The following is a 22,029-nucleotide window of genomic DNA, read 5'->3' as shown; positions in this document are numbered from 1 at the left end:
TAGCAGTCGAGGCAGTAGCACTACAAGAAGAGATAACACATACACACAGACATACAAGGAACTTAAGCCAGATGTATATGGGAAGGAACAGACAGATGCACGCAAAAATACAGAGGTACAGGTGAGCAGGCTGAGTATAGGTCAAGTACAGTACCTAAGCCACTTTGCTTCATCTCAGAAGACTGCCTTGAGTAAGTGCTGAAGAGGCGATAACCTCCTGATTTGGAAGAAGATTCAGAAAGCACCTGCAAAAAGAGACAGTATAGTTAGTGGCATGCCCTAAATTACCCACTGATGCCAAAAGCCTTTATACACCCATAAAAAGTAAAGTGTCTCTTCCTTAAAATCACAATTTTCAAGAAGCTGGTACTTTTCAAGAAACAAGTACATACTGGTACTTGTATGCTAAGCTTGTGACAGTGTGTGCTCAATTTTAATTTCATGTTTGTGTCGGGTTATGGAACAGTAGAGATTTCAGAAGTACAAAGGGATTCCTGTGCTAAGCTCCTTGTATCCCAAAACTCTTGTTAGAAACACTGGGACATACAGTTCCTTCTTAAGCAGCAGAAAAGTATGTCCCCTTAAATTTAGCATGCGCCCACTACAAAGAGCCCCTGCGTACTGCTGACAAAGATTACACCACAAGTGACACAGAAATAAAAGACAGCTAACAAACATCTCAAGCCCTAACTCTGCTTTCACTGGCTCAGAAAACAGATATTAAAAATGCCCATGAAGCACCCTGAAGGTGTCAGCTACCTGCTGACTGTGAAGCTAGCCTTATGGCATACAAATAGCCATGAAAGAGAGTAGTAAGATCAGTAAAATCAGTATCTGTTGCTTTAGCAGATCAGAGACTGTGACAATTCTAAACCCTATGACAGAATAAATAATAAACCCGCCAGTTAGCAGGGAGCTCTGATTTGCACAAGACCATAGACAGGAAATAGGAACAAGAAATGGGGAGCTAAATTGTAAGATGCAAAGGCTGGAATCTAAGTGAACACAAAGATAACAATGTGGCAAGGTGAAGAGGTGAGCAATCTGGCAGCTGGAACATGAATGCCTCTACAGAGCACGTAATCTAAATATACTTGTGTTTTTCAAGCATTTCCTTACTTGCTCTTCCTCATCAATTCCCTCTTTGCTCAGTGAGGAGTTTCGTAGGTCAGCTTTCTGAAAAATCCCTGTTCAATCCCATCCCCAAATCAATCCACAGAATCAACTCATACTCTGGCATGTTAAGAGGAATCTCAGGAAACTAAAACTAGGCAAAAGACCTTCACTAGAACAACCTAGACTGCCCGTTGCACTATTACCTCCATGGACCCTGTCTTCCGGTTCCTGATCAGTGGTGATCTTCGCTGAATGCTGACTGGCTCAGAGGGCTGCGGAGACCTTTGCTGTGCACGATCTGGCTCATCAATGGTCTTCTCTTTGGAGAGGTCCTCCAGGCTGCCTTGGTCTGTTTTCTTGTCCTCATTCTGCAGTACGAAACACTGACAGCTCCAGGCACGTGTCCTTACCAGGCACTGCCTAGGGCATTTACTCTAGGCTCATATCTCCAGCTCTGCTGATAACTCACTGAATTTAGCATTCTGCTTTCTCCTTACACAAAGACTGTCCTGAAAAGCCCACGAAGTTAGGCAGAGAACATAACCCACTTAGAATCCTCAGGCACAAGACTAAAGGCCAGAGGAGAACATGCTGCTGGAGACCAGACAGGGCCCAGCAGAGCAGTATGGGGTCTGACAGATCCATGCTCACCATGTCCCCAGCACACAGGGCACAGTGTCACTCTTGTCTAGGACAATGTGCTCACCTCTGCTGATGCAGGCCGAAAGCCAAATCCCGTGGGGACATTTCTGTCTTCCTCACAGCCTTTCACACCAGGGCTGAAATGCAGCTCCACATGGAAACGCTCTTCTGAAGATGGGTCCTGTGAACAGGAGTGATAGGGAATAAATAAACGAATAAAAATTAATCCCACTGTCAGCACAGGCCATGATCTGGACTTAGGTCAGCCCACCATGCTGGTGCAGCACGCATCCCAAGCACATCCTTTCGGAAGAAAGGCAGAAGCAACAAGGAACCACAAACATACTGGCTCTAAGTTTGTCTCATCCAAAAGGACAGCCTTTATTAGCACAAAGCTGAGGCATTCAAACTGTTGTTATTTTGTGATAACAGCCACCAGAAGACCAAAACAGCATCAGGCTATATGTATATATACAAACCTAAAGCATAGCCCCTTTCTGATCCACTCCTGTTGCAAAATCAGAACTTACTGGCACAGGGAGAGATGGGTTCCCTCCTATAACTTTAGTCAAGTTACTCCAAGATTTAAGTAACTGTCTCTCATATTAATTTAAAACATATATATATATAAAACTTATTAAAAACTTATATATATATTTATTTTATATATACATATATATATATATTTAAAAGGTAGCCAGAGCTTTTACAGGATCTGGCACTAATGAAAACCCAAAGTTTTATCATCTCAACTCACTAACAGACTTATACCACAACTCAAGATCTCTATTCTACCATTAAAATCCCACATCAACTCTCTGAATACAAAATTCTAATTCTAAAGCTTACAGAAAAAAGTGACTGCTCCTCTCACCCACTATGACCTCCTGCAGTACAGGTCACAAAACCTGGGATTCAGTATGTACAATTCAGTGTCAAAACTATTTATGGTCATCACTGTCACCTTCCATATTCTATCTGTTTTTTAAGTGATTATCTTTACTTCCTGAAGATATCAGTATATACTTCCCTATCTATACCAGTCTATTTTTAATAAATAAAAGTTTATGAATGTGGGATTTATGGACATTTTTTAGAAATATTCTGAATAAACTGTCAAATATAATTTGGTTTTATTTTGTTTTTCTTATTGTTCATTTGTAATTAATAGTAAGAAACACCAAATGATTTTTCTTTAGGACATGCTTTACAATAGCTAGTATCAAATATGTAAGTTTGGTGTTACTGATCAGGATGGCATCCTGCTTACGTGTAACAAACATTAACTGGGTCACTTCCTCTCACCTAAAAATAAGAACTAGTGGTTGTGTAAATGATCCATCCATCATTATTCACAAGGTGAGAGAGCTCAGGTCACAAACTTCCCAGCTGAACACATCTCTCAGGGGACTGTGCCTTGCATCATGGCAGGAAGGATTTTGTCCTACAGCTATATCCCTCACCTTGTTGTTGTCCTCGTAGAGCATGATAACAATCTGGGTCATGTAGTTCAGCTCTGAGATAGCACTCAAATAGTCCATGGCTCTCTTCCACTGCTGGTCTTTGTTCTCCTGATATATACACATAAACAGTCGCATGGAATAAGCAACAGCAGACACCTTGCAGCATTCAGTGAAATGGGTCTGAGAGACTTAGCCTCTCCACGAGGTAACAGCATTGTCAGGACAAAAACATCTTGCTTAACTGCATGAAGAGAGATGACCTTGCAATGAGGGCAGGATGCTTACAGTAAGGAGCAATTGCATAGAGGGATACTACAGCTACCCATACAATTCACGTGCAGTTCTGAGCACATCCAGATGCAAGCCCCCTATGCCATGCTGACTGAAGAAAAGCATAACCCACAGCAGTACCCAAACACAGTCATTCTCAGTGTTCTACAGAATGAGTATCTTAGAGAAACCACAAAAAAAGCACAAGGAATGAACTGGTAAATAAAGGACTGAGTGAAGCTGCTTGTACACAATGCTGAATGACAGAGCTACACTGGAGCCTTGGGCTCCACAAGGCAGGGCAGCCCACCCATAATTGTTTCCCAGCACTGCTGGGGATTGGCCATAACTAAAGTGCCACTCATGCTGCTGTGGAGTGTCCTACCACCTTGATGGTCATGAAATGAACCCCATCGGTACATATAAACTGAGATGCAGCTTAACATTCTTATGCTGGCAACATGGCATCCTCTGACACTTGCGTGGGGAATAAAGCAGCATCTTATGGAGTGAGCAAGTAATACAGAGGTACTTGCATGATGGCTGCCTGCAGATATATGTAGCTTCCAAAGACATCAGAAATCACACCTGCTAAACAACCCCAAACTCTCAAGGCTTTTGAGAACACCACGCTTAAAAGCAGGTAGATAAATCATAGTATAAAGCAGAGCTTTTCTCAGGGCCTGCATGATGATTCCTTGAGGAAGCAGATTATGAGAGCACAGGAAGAGGCTGGATTGGATAAGTTTGTCCCCTAAAACTGTGTTGTCTGTCCCTCTGGTAGAGAGCACCCCCTATGCATTTGCAACCCCAAGTCAATTCTTCTGTAAGCAAACTGATTTTCTTGACTTAAAATTGACCAAAAAACAAGAAATAACAGCGACTGCATAACTTTTTAAATAAAGAGCTGAAGGAGGCAGGAAGAAATTCCTGCATCACCACTGCCTCATATTGCTATCTTCCTACACAGGCAAGTGGTCTAGACTCATCTAAAATCAACAGGAGAACTTTTGGAGAAAACATGCCTCTGCACAAGCAAGGCAGGCAGTGGCAGGAAAGAGGAAGACCAATCCTCCTCCATGCCAGAAAGGCAGGAAGCTGCAACATGCAAACACAGCAGAAATGGAGCAGGCCAGAGGCCACTGATGCACATCATTACTGGGAACGCTGGCTAAAGGGGCAACCTGCAAACACTGTCTACCTTGGAAAGGGCTACCAAGAAAAAGCAGGGAGGCTTACTCTGTGAGCATTGCTGGAACACTTACATCCAGGAGCCCCCCATAGCGGAAGATGCTGAGCAGAGAGTGCACATGGCTCTCACTGGTGAAGTATAACCGTGTCCGAACATGGCGACCCGGTGACAAAACTCCTCTTGAGTATCTAAAAAAAATGTTTAGCCCCATGTTACTCACAGTCTGCCAGTGTATTAACATCCACCATACAGCACCATTTCTGTTTACTTAACAAGGAAATCATACACTGGGAACTGTCAAAGAGACGCACAAATAGAACAAGCAGAGTGAGCATTAGGGACAGAAGCAGCAAGTTTTGTGGTAGACACACAGGCAGAAGTGCCTACGTCACACTAGCACTTGCCCCTTGCAGCGACAGGAATGAAGGTACCACCATCCAGCTACAATTGGTTTAAGCTTCTTCGGCACCTTGGCTCACTCTCAGCAGTCTCAATGTGCCTTTCCATTTCCCTTCCACTTCAAGGAGCATCAGACAAACCAACATATGTCCAGTGCCTCCTCACACACCAGTACACTCTTCTGCATGGCTCCCACACACTGCCCCAAAGCTGGCCCAACCCACCAATAACAGCATGCAACAGTCCTTACAAAGGATGTAGTTTGTTGACAGACTCATCTTCATGGGTTCTCTGTAGGTCCAACTGGATCTTTTTAATGAGAGGAAGACAAAAGCCAATAGCAATCTCCAGTTTCTCCTCCTTATTAATTCCATATTCCTGCAGGAAAACAAAATGAAAAACAAAACAAAACAAACAAACAAAAAAACACAATAGATATCTTTGAGCCTTTGTGCTTTGCCACATCTTCAGATGAAAGGAGGCTGAACTTCCACAGTCCTGTCCACAAACAGAAGTGCAGTTAAGCAAGGCCAGAAAGGGAAACACCTTCCACATAAAGAGGCTCCTCCAAGAATCCCAGACTGCCTGGACACAACCATCAGTAGACTTTCAACAACTGAGAGAGACAAGTACCTGACAGGGAGCTTTCTCTCAGGACGAATACAATTTGATGTATGAACACATATACCCAGATCTGTCATGAGTAGCAATGCAACAACTGCTATTTGCAGCGATAAAACTTGAAGAGCCAAGCTGTAAATGGCCAAAGGATCTCTCATCAGGAATAGTCTGGGAAAGCTTAGAATCCCACTTCTGCCTTACATGGGCCCAAGGCAACTGGACCCTGCTGTTAGAAGCTCATTCCATATAAATGAAAGATTTGTGCCTCAAGTGGGACAGAACAATGGTGAATAAAGAGAGCTATTGCAAATGGCCCTCTTTTCCCCTCCCGTTTCTACACGCAAAAAATTTGTGAGAAGCAACCCAAATTTGCAAACTCAACAAGTCCTAGTTTAACAAGGACATTAGATCCACCATAAAAAGCCTTCACTTTAATGCAGAAAACCCTATCCCCAGGTACAATCTTGCATGTGGAAGATGTGATGTTGTACAGAGCACACACTCAACTTGAAGCTGTGCTACAATGCACTGTGATGATCATGAGAAATCTGCTGCATCAGCTGTTGATTGCTCTAATGCTGTTAGAATCCTCATCCATGAAGAAAGCATTGCCATATCTTATGTCATATATGGTTTTGGCATTATACAAACAGTAAAAGAGATACCTGAGAAATATCTGTGTTACACTGCTTTAAAAGTTAATGTGCAGGAGACACAAGAAAAAACAGAGAATAGGTCATAAAGTGGCACCACAGATATCTTCACACAGGCAGGACAGGCTATACCTGGGGTATGATCACATCTGCCAGGGCTTTAGAGAGTCTGAAGAGCTCAGCTGTGCCTTCCAGTTTCAGTGCACAGTTGTGCTGTACATCATACTTGATGCAGTCGTAGATATCGGGGATCTTGCTAATATCGTAACGGCCACTCTTCATGCGAAAATCTCTCTCCAGCTTACTCCAGCGTTGCAGCATCAGTTCCAAAGTCTCACTGTGGTACAGCTGCAGGTCTAAACAGCAGAGAACACAAAAATGCATTCATATCCTGCCTAATTCCATGTAGATTTCAAGTGACAGCTACACCTGACTTCTCCCAGCACAGAAGGCATTATGCCACCCACAGGAATCCGAGCCTGGAAAAGCCATCGGACCTGTTGCAATGCATCTTAACCTACAGCAATAAATTATTTCTGAAATATCTGGAAAAAGTGAAACTGCTTTCCTTACAGCTTGTCTACCATAGAATGTGTCCATGTCCCACAGGTGCCTTTATACAGCCTCTGCACTGTTATAAGGAAAACTCTCAGAGGTTAGTAAGTCATGACCCAAAGAACTTGCCTACAGCCTTGACCTACCCTCCAAGACATTCCTGAAAAAGCCAAGCATATCCCTCCAGGCCATAGTGCTGCTGATTATATTCCTTCTAAAACCAAAATACATATTACATTTCTGTTGCATTACAGCTCTCTTTACCAGTAGCTGAAAGCAGAATAGGAGCCTTCTATATCAATAGCACACACAAAATCTCACTCTACAATTTCTTTGCTATAGTTATATATATAAATCACAGTGATGTTTGGGAGCTCTGAAGACAGAAGAATAAATGCATCTGCTGCAGACTCTTCCCAGCTCTGATACTTACCTGCAGATTTTGGGTCTTCCAGACGTTTTCGTATCTGGGAGGTGAGATTCTCAATCAGGGTGAACACCTGGTTACAGATATCTACTGGATTCTGGATAAAGGTCATGGAGTTGAGCAGAGAAGCACTACCTGTAGGTGCCAGCTGAGAGAAGATAACAACAGAGATTAGTCAGTAGCTTTACAGACTGTGAACACAAAATATCTGCCTTCTTCAGCTGCCCTGCTTTACCATTAGGTACTGAAGTTGCGTTCCCAGCCAAGTGTAATAACCTGGTGTAACGCTCAAGGTAATTAAGCATGTTCTTAGAATCAAACTCGGAGCAAACAACTGCTCCTGTCAGATCAGACCTTCCTCCACCTACAATATCCACTCTTGGCTTGCTTTGCTTCTGTGCTTGAACAGAAGGGCTCCACAGGTGTTTTACGTATTTTTATGAGGTGATAAATATATTCCTTAATGGTAATAGATTTCAGTTCTGTAAACATATCTCAGAGTCTGGGAAAAAAAAAATATTCTGTAATCGTATCTCAGAGTCTGGGAAAAATAAAGTGTCTAGGGACTTGTTGGAGAGGCAGCTACAGTGCTGGATGTAGCATGTGCTCTCTACTCTTCAGTTACCAGACACTGACAGGACCACGTAAGGGTTTGTATCCAAAAGATCTGTTCGTATGTGCACAAAAGATCTAGAATCTGGCAAAGGTGAATTGCCCACCCACAGCAACTTGGATTGTTTCAGGCAGCATGCAGCAATGCACCCAAATCAGGGAGCCCCAAAGAAGATAAGGACAGAACAGTCTTCTTGCTTTATGTCACCTATATCACTGACATGTGGTTTCCTGTAAGGCCAGGATAAACAAAGCCTATTGCATTTGGCTCTTGTGCTTACAGCCTTAGTCTCTGACACAATCTTATCCCTCCAAGTCATGAGCCACAGCATACAAAAATAGGAGCTCAAAGATTCACTGGCTTGAAAACCAAGCAGGAAGATTGTGGCCACCTAGCCTCACCACGTGCAAATCACAGGCTCACGCAGCAGTCCAAATCCAGAACTTCTAGTTGGACTACAGAAAGGAGATTTTTCCAAAGACAAACTGGCATCTGAAGCATGTTCAGCAAGTTTTGTATCAACATAGACCTTAATGAAATTAGATAGTGAAAGGGGAAAAAAAAGTCACATGAAATACTGTCTCTTCTGCATAGAGATCACTTACAAAAGATAGTTACTTTGGGTTTATAGATCCAAAGTTCACCCTACTCCATATCAAGTTGTTTCAAAAGTTCATCGTAGTTCCTATTGAATCATGTTTATAATTCTCTCTGCTGCAAAACATACTATTTTTAACCCCTAGCTGGCACAATCAATCTGATTTAAGTAGCAAGCAACTCACATTGCTATGCATGTGATTCCTACACTGGGGCTATCAGGTGCAGTATACAGTACATGTAGCATACAGTACAGTATACACTTGGACAGAGCTGCTAAAAAGCCAGATTCCTGGTTAGGGGAGAAGGGAAAGGGAGGGAATAAACCAGTGAGAGCTACCACATTGGCAGGCTATTCTGAGACCACTTTCCCATCCTGCAGAGAAGCAACCAACTGGAGAGGAATTTTCTCTTACACAGAAGCGGCAATGTCTTTTGCAGCTTTTCAGCTGACTCCACTGCTCTTTTCATCATCACTCCCCTTCTGAATGTAGTTCTCATCCTCTGCCCTAGACCCGCACATTTTCCCTACAGTTTTGTGCAAGAGCATACATAGAAGGTCATGCGATCGTGGCCAGCTTATTGCAGGACCCATTGTTTTATAAAAAGCCATTTAGTTTTTGACACTCCAGCATCAATGTTGGATAGTGTTTTCTGTACACCACTGAAGAAAGAGGTTTTTGTAGCGTCCTCACTAAAAATTCCCCCAGATCTATTTTTTTAAATTTTAACCTGTATGAGACATAGTTCACAAGACTGGAGGAGCAACTTCTTCCACAACAGCTTGGAGCTTTCCTCTAACAAGGGATACATTGATTTCACACACTGAAAATCTTTGAAAAAAATGCCAAATGTCAGCCAATCGCATATTTGTGCATGCATTTATAAAACAGGTTTGTCAAACCCATTTTATTCTGGCATAGTAATGAGAATAAAATGCACTGGGACTTCTAAAGGGAGAGAAAGGTACCATGATGATGATTCTTGAAGCGGACAAGTGGACACCGGAACAACTGTGAGGATTTCCACTTGGAGAAATACAGGGATTGTTACTCCCCAAAATCCTTCCTTTGCCATTCCTAAGCTCTGTTCATATCCTGCAATTCTGACTAGAGCTGATCTGAGACTAACAGAACTACTGTTCACATCCCAGCCACCTTCACATATTAAACCACTCTAGCAACACTATTCTCCTTCAAGACACAGGAAGCTCTAAGGCTATGCAGGTGCTTTACCTTCTCATAATCTTCTTCACAAAACTCAGCATCCTTCTGCATGATTTCATGCAGTCGTGCCTTCACTCTGTGTTGACAGCTGCTAAGAGAATCACTGTCACTGTCCAGGAGACCATTCATATTGGCACTTTTCACCATTTGCACCAGGATGGGGGTCAGCTCTCCTTCCAGGGCCAGCAGACCCTAATACAACAGAGGACAAGATTTCAGCTATGTGCAACCCATGCAACAAACATTTCTGTTAGTTTCAAGGCCAACCTTCAGTCAACTTGAGTGAAATCTCAACTGTCCTTGAATAGCATTTTTACAGCACCAGCATCTACTTTTTCTAGCATCAGCATCAGCCATTTTTCTAGGCAAAACACCATCTCTGCCTGCAGCAGTCCCAGATTTGTCTAGGCAATCCTTAAGCAGGCAAGACAATTTGCTGGAAAATGTTGATAGAGCAGAGGCTCTGAAGAACAGCTATGGTTACCACAGGATCCCCCTTGGCAGATGAATCTGTCTCTTCCCCAGCCTTCACCCCAAAATGCACCGAAGACATCTGGTGTCTGGGCACCAAAGACATTTGCCTTTGGGCTGGGCAGTCAGAAACTTTCATTTTATAGGCAGTTAATACTCAGCAAAAGTGTTCTAACATTAAACACCAGCAATACTCTGTAAATAACTCCTCGAGTCCTATATTGGCCATAATACCAAAGACAACATACATGTGCAGCTACACTGGGTTTCCAGTGCTGCCCCACAAACTTGCTAATAGCATAGTGTACCACTGCCCTCCCAACAGGCACGTGGAAACTACTAGGACAGTTCCTTCCTCATCACCAGAAGTTTTCTTTAGAATTGTCATATTCTAAGACCAACGTAGCAGAATGTAGATGCCCAAGAGAGGAAGAACCTTTGCAAAAGCTGCTGCTGTCATCTGAACTCGTCCCTCATCGGAGGCATAAATCTTGAGATCATGACGGTATGTGCTGTGCAGTCTGAGCAGGCCACAGCCAGGGAAACCAGCATAATCACCTGGAAAGAGAACAAGGTCAAAATAGTATTCTGACATCTTCAAGACTATCAGCTGAGTATACTGCAGAATACCACTACTTTAGACAACTTCCTTGCAGTAACAAAGTTTTGTAGAGAATTAATCACTTTCGCAGCTAGCATTTAGTCTGCTCCATAACAGAGAGCTCTAGCCAATACATGAAGCCTGAAAATATGTTTCAGGTTAAATTGGGAAAGTTCATTTTGAGAATGAAATTGAGGATTCACCAGTAAAGGTCTGATGCTGTCTAAATGTTGCAGCAACCCTCTCCCAACAGTCTGTAACTGTTTTGCTAGCTTGAATGCCCCTGTGCAGAATAAAGCAGCACAACAGAATTGCCTCCTTCTATTTGTTCTCTGCACAAAAGCAAGTACTGCTGCCATCAGAACTGCAGCCAGAGCTAGCCAATAATGAAGCACCTGGCTTCCAAAGCGTATCCTGTATAGCTACAATTATCTTGTGGCATGAAAAATAGTTTATTTATGATGGCTGAGTCAACCAGAGGAGACAGATCAGTAATGAGAGAAAGCAACTCATGCAGCTTTGAGTCTGACCCTCCAAAAACAGTACAGTGGTGACTCATTTGCTATCGGATGGAATCCCATGATGAATTTGTACAGTACCCAGTCACACAGCATGAGAAGATGGGGACACGGCTCCCAGCTCTGAGCTCATAATTCAGAGAAACAGTCTGCTAGATAAGGACAGACATTAGACAGAAGTCAGCTGTATATCTGTACAAAGCTGCCATGTACCAACTGCTCTCCGGGAACTGTGACACAGCGTCTCACTGCAGATTAAGCTCTCTCTCCAGGTGTGGGACTTTGCATTTTTCCTTCTTAAACTTCATGAGGCTCCTGTCAGCCCCTTTTTCCAGCCTGTCCAATTCCCTCTGGATGGCAGTACAACCCCCTAGCGTATCTGCTGCTCCTCCCAGTTTTGTGTCATCTGCAAAGTTGCTGAGGGTACACTCTGCCCCATCATCCAGATCATTAATGAATACGTTAAACAAGCCTGGACCCAATATTGACCTCTGCGGTATACCACTAGTTACTGACCTCTAACTAGGCTTCACGCCATGATCATCACTCTCTGGTCCTGGTCATTTAGCCAGCTTTTGGTCCTCACCACTGTCTGTCCATCTAGTCTATACTCACTTCATCAGATTCTCTGTGAGGATTTTATGGGAGACTGCATCAAAGGTCTTACTGAAAATACCCACTGCTCTCCCTTCATCAACCAAGCCAGTCACTTCATTGCAATTTATCAGGTTGGTTAATCATGCTTTTCCTTTGTGAAGTCGTGCTGCCAACTCCCAATCAACTTCCTTAATGTGTTTGTAAACAGTTTTGAGGATTAGCTGCTCCATCACCTTTCCAGGGATCAAGGTGTAGATGACCAACCTGTAGCTCTCTTGGTCCTTCTTCTTGCCAGTTTTGAAGACAGGAGTGGCATTTCCTTTCCTCTAGTCTTCAGGCACCTCCTCCAGTCACAATGATCTTTCAAAGATAATCTACAGTGGCCTTTCAATGACATCTGCTGCCTCCAACACTCATGGGGGCATCCCATCAGAACCCATGGACTTGCATACGTCCATTTTGTTTTAGTATTCTGTAACCTGATCCTCTTCCACCTAGATTAATTCTCCCTTATTCTATAAGAAAATCTTTTCCAATTCACCTTAAATTATCTTAAGTAAATAGGTCTCATCAGACCAATATAGAAGTATATTACTTCTGACTCTTTTACTTGGATGAGAAAGGCAATCTCAGTCTTTTGTTCTTGTTGTTGGCAGGGGATGGGCTCCTAGCTCTGTACTAGGTGCTTTTCACAGTCACAGAATTAAGGTAGAGAAAATACAGGTAAGTTACTTCACTATTGCCCTGTCCCAAAACATAATTATCAGTTTTCCAAGATAGATTCACTCTGTTCTCTACATCTGACCTAATTTAATTCTTAATAAATATATAAATTTTGAATAGTGTTGCTGCATCAGGATTACTTTGTTAGATTTGCTTGATTTTCTGAATACAGGCAGACTAACTGAACGAAGCTTTTCCAGCCTTAGTGATTCTATGTCCCATACTAAAACATTCTGAAGTTTAACCGCTGCAACAAACACTGCTGGCTAGCTTAGCTATCTTTGGTTGCAAAGCCTGCTTGAATCCTTATCAGGTCAACTCAAAAGAACAAAAACAGTGATGACCTGAATCACAAAGGCTGCACACAACCTACAGACATATGAGCATTCCTCACACTGGTGATTACCTAGGCTGAGCAACCTGGTACAGTCACAGGACAGGACCTAAGACATATTTAAAAAGCTTACCTTGGCCACCAGGGTACATACAGCGAAAGGCTCGCCCCAGCTCTTCTGCCTGGACTCTTCCTGCTGGTGTCAGTTCTCCACCCCACTTCAGCACCAGGAGAAGAGAAGGAGAAGACTCTCTGCGACCTTCTAGGAGACAAACAGGTACTCACTATGTCAGATCTCAAAGCTGAGCTTGCACTGGGAGAGGATGAAGGAAGAAGAAGTTGTCACCAGAGCCTTGCAGAGAATTCTCAGCACAAGTCTGACCCAGAATCCACAAGAATCAAGCCAGCAAGTACCAAATTAAGAACCACTACTTTCAGATGGTATAGGCTGACATTCACTAAATTGGAAACATAAGCCCTGTGGCACCATCCAGGGTGTACTGGTACTCTACATTGTGTATCACTTCACCCCTTCTTACGATGGCAGCAAAGACAGGACATGGGTCATTAATTCTGCTTGTATATCCAGAGGTCTTTATAGGTAGGATAGCTGTACACACTCTTAAACACCAGGCTTTAAAGACCATGGCAGCAGTGTCTGATTTCTTTACCTTCATCTTCACTTGCAGCTTTTGGATGTCCATGAGGCAGATAGGTCAACTGCACCTTACGGTTAATGCCAGAAAAATGCCCGTACCTATCACAGTGAGAGGGGGAAAAATTAAAAATAAACCATCCCCATTCACCCTGTATCCAGAGGTCCCTAGACAGCACATAGCAAAAATACACAGTACAAACACTGACTTCCTGTTACAACACCGACTGCTGTGGAACACGAACATTTTTGACATCTATCTGTGACCCAGCATGAACACACACTCAAAAAAAAAAAAGCTATATAACCTCCCTAAATGAAATTCAAAGACCCATTTACTTGCTTGCTCTTCAGTTGACAGCATTTTGTGCTCTCATACGCCCACAAGGACTTTAGTCAACCCGAGTTATTCTTTATCTACGTCTTTAGCAAGTGAATTAGCGGGATCACAGAAAAAGAATCTGCCAGCCACTCTAAGTGTAGCCACACCTCTAATGAGCAGAGAGAGCAGGGGAAGGAATCATGGTAAAAAAATAATTTTCTGTGCTCCTCAGACACGATTTAAAAACAGACACCACCTGCGTATGCCACAGTGAGAGGAACCTTCCTTTTGTTTCTGAGATGACACCACCACCACGCTGTCTTTTATTTCAGCTATATGCAATCTAAGGGGATGCAAACTTCTTTTCATGTTTTCCAAGCTGCCCTTTGTTAAACTTTTGTCACCAAACAACCTTATTTAAATCACATTTGTTCCAAATTTATAAAAATGCTTCGTATTAATATGGTCATTACAGGACTCCAGCTCCTTTCCCACAGCAAAGGAAGCTCAGTTTTGTCTCAAGTTGTTTAGACAAACACCAGAGACACTTAGAATAAGAATCAACAGCGGTTTTGATGCTGAGGAGAAAACATTAACAGGATGGCACCTTTCACATATAGCTTCTAACAAGGGACAGAGTTCCCTGAGTTCTGGAGAACTAGCTGCTTAAGACATCAGCAGCCCAATTTGCTTCTGCATCACATGCTGACCAAGGCTCTGAGACAGACTCACAGTGCCCCAGTATATGAATCCTTACATCTCCAAGACGCTCTTCAGCTGTTCCAGTTTGGATTTCCGCTCCTCAATCTCACAGTCACTGTGGGTTCCCAGTTCCACCACAAGCTGCCGTGCAATGTCCAGCACTTCCTGTTGGAGGGCAGACACTGTCTCAAACACACAGCAATTCTGCCTCTCACTCACCACCATAATCTTACAAGGCCTCCGGACAGTCTCACCCACCATCAGGGCCATACATACTCCTTAGAGGCATGTCACTTCGTAAGACACAACTCAGGGAGGACAAACTTTCACACTGCAGTTTGCTGCATCTTCACCCTGTGCTCCAGCCCCATTTAGAACCCAGCAGGTGCCTCAAACTTTCCCCAGCCCGGAGCTGTCTCTCACTGGAGGCAACCACAACAGATGGGCAAGGTCATCCTCGTTCTACAGTCTTCAAATCATCCAGGAGCAGTTTTCACTATGCTCTCATACTATTACCCTGCTGAGTGCAAAGTGGGTGGAGAATGAGAAAGGGAGTGTTTGTGCAACAGACTGTTGCCTTTCTGAGGGTCTTCTCACTCTCAAAAAACTGCCTCACACTGGGATCCAAATTGCCTTCATCCATACAGTAACCCCAGAGAGGGCTCCCCTCACCTGTAGCTGCTCTGGTTTCTTCAGCTTCAACTTCCCTGTCTTGTAACCATCATATTTCTCAAATAACTCAAAGAATCTGTAGAGACAACAAAGAACCCTGGTATAGTTTCTGTTGCTTCAGCGCTACAAATTTCATCCCTACTTATGGATTCATGCACTATTCTTCAGGAAGAATCAGCAGGCCCACTGGGTCCTTCAGAAATTCTCATAAAAATTAATGTTTCCAGGCTCATTTAAGAAAAGGAAGTAGACACTATCTTGCAATTTAGTGGGGTACTTCACTTTGAAAGGTGTAGCAGCCTTCACTCTTTCCTTCAGTGTTCACAAAGAAGGTGACTAGATTCTTATGGGGAAAGAAGACTCTCTCAACTTAGAAGAAAACATTTGATTGAATAGAGCCAGGAAAAAGCACTGCTTTCCATGTGCTCTTCTGCTGTGCTTCTTAATTCAGCAAATGGGCCCTCCTCACTTCCCAGCAATGCAGCATCTTTGTGCCTTGACTCTTACCGAGGATGCTTAACTTCCATTTTCATCTTCTGCTTCGGGGTACGATCTCCATGCCGGATGACTGCAATAACACAACGAAGCTCCATCCTGGGGAAACAGAAGATATACTTGACAAATGTGTCCCTTGGAAGGTATTTGCACTTTGTCCCTCATGTAGCCTCCAGGGGCATTCATTTGAGAAGATGACAAGTACTCACATGGTGCCTGAAGTTGTGGGGACAATAGGAATATCTTCTGCCTCTGTTGGGATAGACCAGGGAATATGAAACTGGGGAGCCAACTCGCGCATTATTATGTTTCTGGAAGAAATCAGAACATAAAACTCACATTCCCTTGGTTCTCCATCTCCTGCCTGGTGGTCCTGCTGAAAGATTTGAGAACCACAAACAGATCATCTCCTTACCTTCCTTGCAGGGACATCTAGCACACCAAGGACTAGTTAGGGCACCCCCCAGGGGACACCAATTTCCCCTCACATCACCAATACTGCATCTGGCCTTAGCAACCAATCTTAGATGTATCCTGTAGGATACTTCCAGGTATAGAAAAAGACAGCTAATGCCAATGCAGGCAGGAGTTCCAGCTGCTATACATAATTAACCCCTTCCTCCCAGAGCCAAGCTTTCACCTTCTGAACAAATTTCCCTAGCTGAACCATCCACAGATTTCTATGTCATACTTATCATCTCCATTCACTATACTTTGCTGTGGGTTCCTTTACCCTTTTACATACCCAAGGATTTTGGCACAGTCATCATAATACTTCATAGAGTTCTTCACAAAACTGAAGCCGTTCACATCACAAACAAAAGAGTGGCCATTTGCCCGCAGGAGGTCAAACCCACACACTGTTTGCTGCATGAGGAAACACAGGACACAGGATTCATAAGCACATTGGGAGGGAGTACAGCAAGCAGGACAGCAGATGCACAGCCAAGTACGGCTGACACACATGCCCAGTTATCATATGCTGCCCAGTTCAGCTCCACTGGTGCCTCCAAAGGCACCGCTGCTGCAGCACTTCTACGTTCTATGCCTGCCTCACTAGTCTTAAAGCGGGAAAATATAGCCACAAGTTAGCAGTAAGAGGCCCTCTACACAAACTTATACAGCTTCACAGCTGCACCAAGAGCCCAGCCCATGAGCTCCTGGATTAAGCCTATAGGGTCCAGCCCCCCTGCTCCACAGAACACTTAAGGATCAGAACAGGGAAGCTCCAGGCTCTCTTGCTCTTGCCTCTAAACTCAACGGTTCTGAAGCACACTGAAGAAATACAGACAATAAGTGATGAATTCACAGACATCCATCAGTATGTGGAAAAGGCTGTAAAATGGAACAGCTGTATCAGCCCAGCTGCATGGGTTGCAAATTGCAGTGAAGCCAGGAACAAGTAGTTAAGTGCTGCTTCTGTTGACACCGCTGAACATGTCATGTAACTACACCTAGACTTGCATACATTCAGCTACCTACCTCTACAGTACAGCACAAATGTACACCAAAGCCAGATAAAAAAAAAAAAAAAAAAAAAAAAAAAAAAGCAGAGGAAATGAAGGTCAGGGTCTCTACACATGTACAACTAGGAATAGTAAAGGAGGGACCAGCACATATGACAAAGCAGCACACTCAGAATATGATATTAAATGCTTAGATGTGCACTGGAGACCAGCCACCTGCCAGCACAGAGCACATTTGGTGGAGGCCCTTCTGCTTTCCCAGTCATCTCTGACCAGCAAACTGCCAGGGCCAGCAGGACCAGCTGTACCCAGCCTGCAGAGATGGCAACTGGCAGCAGTCATGGAACACGGTGGGGTAACAGAACTCAGGCTTTAACACTGCTTGAGATACAAATCAGACATTCATGGAGTATCCTGCTTGTGTAGAGGAGAAAACAGGCAGACCTTAAAGGCTACACAGACTTTCCGTGCAACGAGTTTCTCCATGGCAGTCAGCATAACTGGGTAACGAATTTCTTTCCCTTCACTGTCCCGTTCAACCTTCCCATCCAAAGCAGGAGATTTGCGAGCCTCTGCATGGGCATAGTCTGGCCCAACAGTGTACACCTAGGAAGAGAAATAGATACACCTGACATAACCATCTAAAGTAACTGCATCTTCCAGAAGGTTCTACCACAGACACATGGAAAAATGTAGATGGTCTCACACTTTCTTCCTGTTATGATCTACAGAACAACCACTCCCCAGTTTGGGATCCAAGCTGCACAGACAGCACCTCACAGCTTAAACAAACACTCCAGAGTCAACCGAGGCAGGACTGCCCAACCTTCAGCTATCCCAGGCTTGGAGACAGTAGGAGCAATTCCAGGCTTTCCATTACCTTTACATCAGTGCCATCTGTAGGCATGAACTCCTCATAAATGTATGACCCTGTCTTCCTTACACTGCTCTCTGGGGAGTACACGCTACTCCGGCTACCAATCTGAAAGCAAAGAATAAACACATCAGGGAAGTCAGTGGGGTTTGTTTTCTTATATGGAAGAACAAAAAGCATAAGCTTTGTCCCATAGGGAGAGAATGGGCTGAACACCTCTCAGAACCCCCAGCTGTTACAGCACAATTATGGAGGACAAAAAAGACTCTAAAAGGCAGACAATAGGTATGTCCTTTTCCAGGCCTAAAGAGGAGAAAAGTTATTATAGACCTTTAGGTTGACTCCAATTGCTACAAGGATATGCAACAAAAAATAGTAGATAAAGATGTGTAAAGTAAGGAGACTAGTTAATAAGGAAATGATAATAACTGATGGCAGTTCACAATCAGACCAGCTTTACTTCTTTCTAGGACAGTATGACAGATCTTATGGACAGAAGATGATGTCATTTTAAGTTTTAGTGAGTCTTTGGATACAATTTCAAATGGCATGTCTGTACACCAGCTAAGGAAACAATCTGTCTAGGTTTACTAAGGGCAGATGTGTAAGTGATTGGAAAAAAAGATACATCATAGCTTTTAACTGTTTGCTGGCAAAGTAGAGGAAGTGAGTAAAGGCAGATACTCTGTGAAATCTATGAATAAATAGTGCATTTACTATATTTGCAAGTAACACTAAGCTGAGAAAGGCAGCAAGCGTGTTAGCAGACAGCAACAGATTTTAAAAAGGATCATCTCAATAAACCAAGGAAATGATATGGAAAAAAAAACAGTATGTAGTTCAGTAAGGGACACATTTCTCCGTAACTGCTACACAGGACACTGGGCAGACATAGGATGACAAAGGTGAAGTCAGCATTACCACCAAAACACATTCCTCTGGAATTCCCAGCTGTTTAAGGTTCAACTAAAATTTCTAAGAAGTTGTGTTCCCCAACACAAAACCTTCCTTTCTCCTTCACCTGCCCCAACACTCCCTCCTGAAGCCACATGCATCTTTCAGACCCACAAATTTGTTGGTCTCAACACCAGAGCTAGAGATCCTCTCACCTTCCGAAAGAGCCGCTGGCTGCCCCCACCTGCTGAGGTCGGGTAGTAAATATACACATTATGGTCCTCAGCACTGACCGGCTTCTCTACAAATGGCTTTGGGAAAACAGCTCCATTTACTTCCACATGGTCCTCTCCTTCCACCAAGTTGCACTCTGAAGACAAAGCAGAGCAGCAGCATGTTAGGAAAAGTGGAAGCAGCCCCTGTGCAGAGCTGAAGCCCTTCAGTCCTGGCCAGTAGGCACAACGGCTTTTCTCCACCAAAGTCAATAGACTCTCGAATCAGACCTGCTTGAGCTGATTATCAGTGCCCAGCCTCTGCAGAATATCTTAAATAGTACAGTATGTGCAAATGGCTTTCAGAAGAGCCTGGGCACTTACCTTCTGGTCTATCGGGGTCTCGATTGAGGACAGCATAGCGGGGCAAGTCTATTCCCTCTTCTTGAAGGATCCGATACACTTCACGCCTGGAGAGGACAGAAACAGTGAGATTCAACAGCATGGTCTGGAATGGGGAAACTGAAATTCTTTCAGTACAATTACACCTCGAAGTACCTGTCAGCACCTGCAGGAACACTGCACACAACCCAAAAATACGGTGGGAGGTTTGGCGTCTAGTATTAGCTCTGCCCATATACAGCCAAAGCAGTTTGTATGCACCGAGGTACATGACTACAAGTTAGTTTTACTAACTGGCTAAGAAGCCTTTTGAAGTGCCTCACCAACATAACTTCCTTAGGGTCTGACCTGGCCTTGCTGCCCCCAGTTTCCGCCCCAGAACGCCATCCCACTACTTGGCTCTCCTACTAATTGGGTAGTCTTTTTGTCTTAGGCATGATAGTCTCATCCCATGAGACCACTTCCACATCCTTCTTCATTTGGCCATTCCTTACAATGCATTTGAACCAGAAGACAAAACATGTCAAGTATCAATGGGTTTACCCCCAGATCTACTCCCCTTCATGTTACGGGGAAACAACCCCTAAAAGCCTTGCTAAAGTACCCTTCCTTCCCATCTCATTTGCTTGTGGGCAGGAAGAAGCTTGCACAGCATGCTAAGGACAGAAAGCGGACAAAGGAAGAGGGAAGGAGCTTTATTGGATCACAGACACTTACCTGTCCTGGATATAATACTGCATATCAAGGTCATTAATTAAAAATGGCTTGCACAGCTTGGCATATGCAACTGCTTTATCCAGAGGGAATCCTGAAATACAGAAAACAAAACAAAAAGAATGAATGGAAGCTCCCTTGTCCAGATCTTAGGTAGGCTAAGGCCTGCTACAGACTCTTACCTTTGGAGTGGAAGGAGATTAGGCAGTCACAGGAAGGCCAGTTCTCCACTGGTTCATTCAGAATAACATCTTCCCCCATAATCACAACTGTGATATATTCAAACTTGCACAGACGCTCCAGAATTTGTGTCATGGGCTTTGACTTGGACTTTTTGGTCATGGCACAGATTCCAACCACAATCTGCCGTTCAGGTGGCTAAAGGAAAGACACAGACTGTTTTAGTTCAGGATTGGCTACTTTACTGAATTTAAGCTCTAAGTGTGCAAATGCGGCAATACTGAACAAACACAGGATTTTCTTCCAACCCTAAGATCTCACAGCCCTTCCTAGACTCAGACCATACACAGTCCCAGCTCCCACTAGATTCCACTGGTGGATGTCATTAAGGAGCAGCCCAAAATGATTGTTTCTTTGCTGGGCAACACGTACCTCCTCCTTTTACAGGGTCAGAGAAAAAATATCTGGCACCTGAATAAGCAGCAGGGACTGGAATCCTCCCTCATATTCTCTCCAGGACTCACCAGGACAAGTGGCAGACTTAAGAAGACTTACAGAAGAGCTGCATATGCTTTATGGCAAAAGACTACAGCAGGAGCTCAGTCTGTTTTATCTGAGAGAAAATGAAGGGGAGATCACAACAGCAAGTAGTTGTGAGTAGAAGAGAAACAGTATTAACAGCTCTTCCATATACTTGACAAAGGTATAGCAAGATCCAGTGGGACAAGTGTAAGTTGAATAAGGCAAGATAGAAGGCCTGTATTCAAAAAGTGTTGGTAACTGTAACAGAAGAACAGGCTAAGGTCTGTGTTGGTCTTTCCATCACTGACTGTTTTTAATTGAAGACTGGATGTTTTCCTGATGAAGTAATTCTGGTCTAAGCAAGTTCAAACTCAGTAAGGTCACTTGAAGTGATACACACAGGACTGTGGGTTACACAGCACATGCAAGTGTGGCTTCGAACTATAAACTGAGACTTCAGAAGTTACCTGCACTGACTTGCAAAGCCAAGGGCTCAGGTTCTACAGCAAAAATACAATGCCACAAACACTGGGCACTCCCATCACTGGGACATCAATACTGTATCAGTGTATCCTTCCTAAAGCTGAGTCCCCATGTGCTGCAGATGTATTTGATATTTCAAGGCAATCTCTGTCAGGAATTCACTAGAGGGGCCGGCAGCAGAGGACTGTGCAACACCCTAAAGCATCTGCATGGGGGAAAAGCAACTTCTCATAACTTCAGAGGAGGAAATGTCACTTAATGTGCCCAAGGCACCTAACTGTTTCTCTGGGATGGACTAGTGTTTTCCTCAGGAATGAAGCAAGGGACATTCCACTCCACTCTAGAGTACTTTGCTCAGCCCATTCTGAATTAAAACAAACAAACAAAAAAAAAAAAACACGAAAGCTATCACCAACTT

General features: G+C 43.7%; 1 protein-coding gene across 9 annotated transcripts in view; it reads right to left on the bottom strand.

Moving 5' to 3' along the window:
• The window catches only part of PPIP5K1 (diphosphoinositol pentakisphosphate kinase 1), a 54,319-nt gene that overhangs the window by 24,956 nt on the left and 7,334 nt on the right, over positions 1 to 22,029 (bottom strand). For all 9 annotated transcript variants that reach the window (XM_032194586.1, XM_032194587.1, XM_032194585.1 and 6 more), the window contains 23 exons: positions 20,609 to 20,804; positions 20,430 to 20,520; positions 19,695 to 19,780; positions 19,314 to 19,468; positions 18,211 to 18,312; positions 17,775 to 17,936; positions 16,610 to 16,731; positions 16,074 to 16,175; positions 15,877 to 15,963; positions 15,370 to 15,445; positions 14,753 to 14,862; positions 13,690 to 13,775; positions 13,152 to 13,280; positions 10,682 to 10,803; positions 9,784 to 9,966; positions 7,345 to 7,486; positions 6,489 to 6,712; positions 5,333 to 5,460; positions 4,757 to 4,871; positions 3,222 to 3,329; positions 1,823 to 1,939; positions 1,320 to 1,484; positions 155 to 245 (listed from right to left, as the gene is read on the bottom strand). In XM_032194586.1, the coding sequence (XP_032050477.1) occupies positions 155 to 245; positions 1,320 to 1,484; positions 1,823 to 1,939; positions 3,222 to 3,329; positions 4,757 to 4,871; positions 5,333 to 5,460; positions 6,489 to 6,712; positions 7,345 to 7,486; positions 9,784 to 9,966; positions 10,682 to 10,803; positions 13,152 to 13,280; positions 13,690 to 13,775; positions 14,753 to 14,862; positions 15,370 to 15,445; positions 15,877 to 15,963; positions 16,074 to 16,175; positions 16,610 to 16,731; positions 17,775 to 17,936; positions 18,211 to 18,312; positions 19,314 to 19,468; positions 19,695 to 19,780; positions 20,430 to 20,520; positions 20,609 to 20,804 (2,899 nt within the window). The remainder of the gene's footprint in view (positions 1 to 154; positions 246 to 1,319; positions 1,485 to 1,822; positions 1,940 to 3,221; positions 3,330 to 4,756; positions 4,872 to 5,332; positions 5,461 to 6,488; positions 6,713 to 7,344; positions 7,487 to 9,783; positions 9,967 to 10,681; positions 10,804 to 13,151; positions 13,281 to 13,689; positions 13,776 to 14,752; positions 14,863 to 15,369; positions 15,446 to 15,876; positions 15,964 to 16,073; positions 16,176 to 16,609; positions 16,732 to 17,774; positions 17,937 to 18,210; positions 18,313 to 19,313; positions 19,469 to 19,694; positions 19,781 to 20,429; positions 20,521 to 20,608; positions 20,805 to 22,029) is intronic.

This window comes from Aythya fuligula, chromosome 11, assembly GCF_009819795.1.
Source record: "Aythya fuligula isolate bAytFul2 chromosome 11, bAytFul2.pri, whole genome shotgun sequence".
NCBI classification, from domain to species: domain Eukaryota; kingdom Metazoa; phylum Chordata; class Aves; order Anseriformes; family Anatidae; genus Aythya; species Aythya fuligula.
This window is presented reverse-complemented; position numbering and strand designations above follow the sequence as displayed.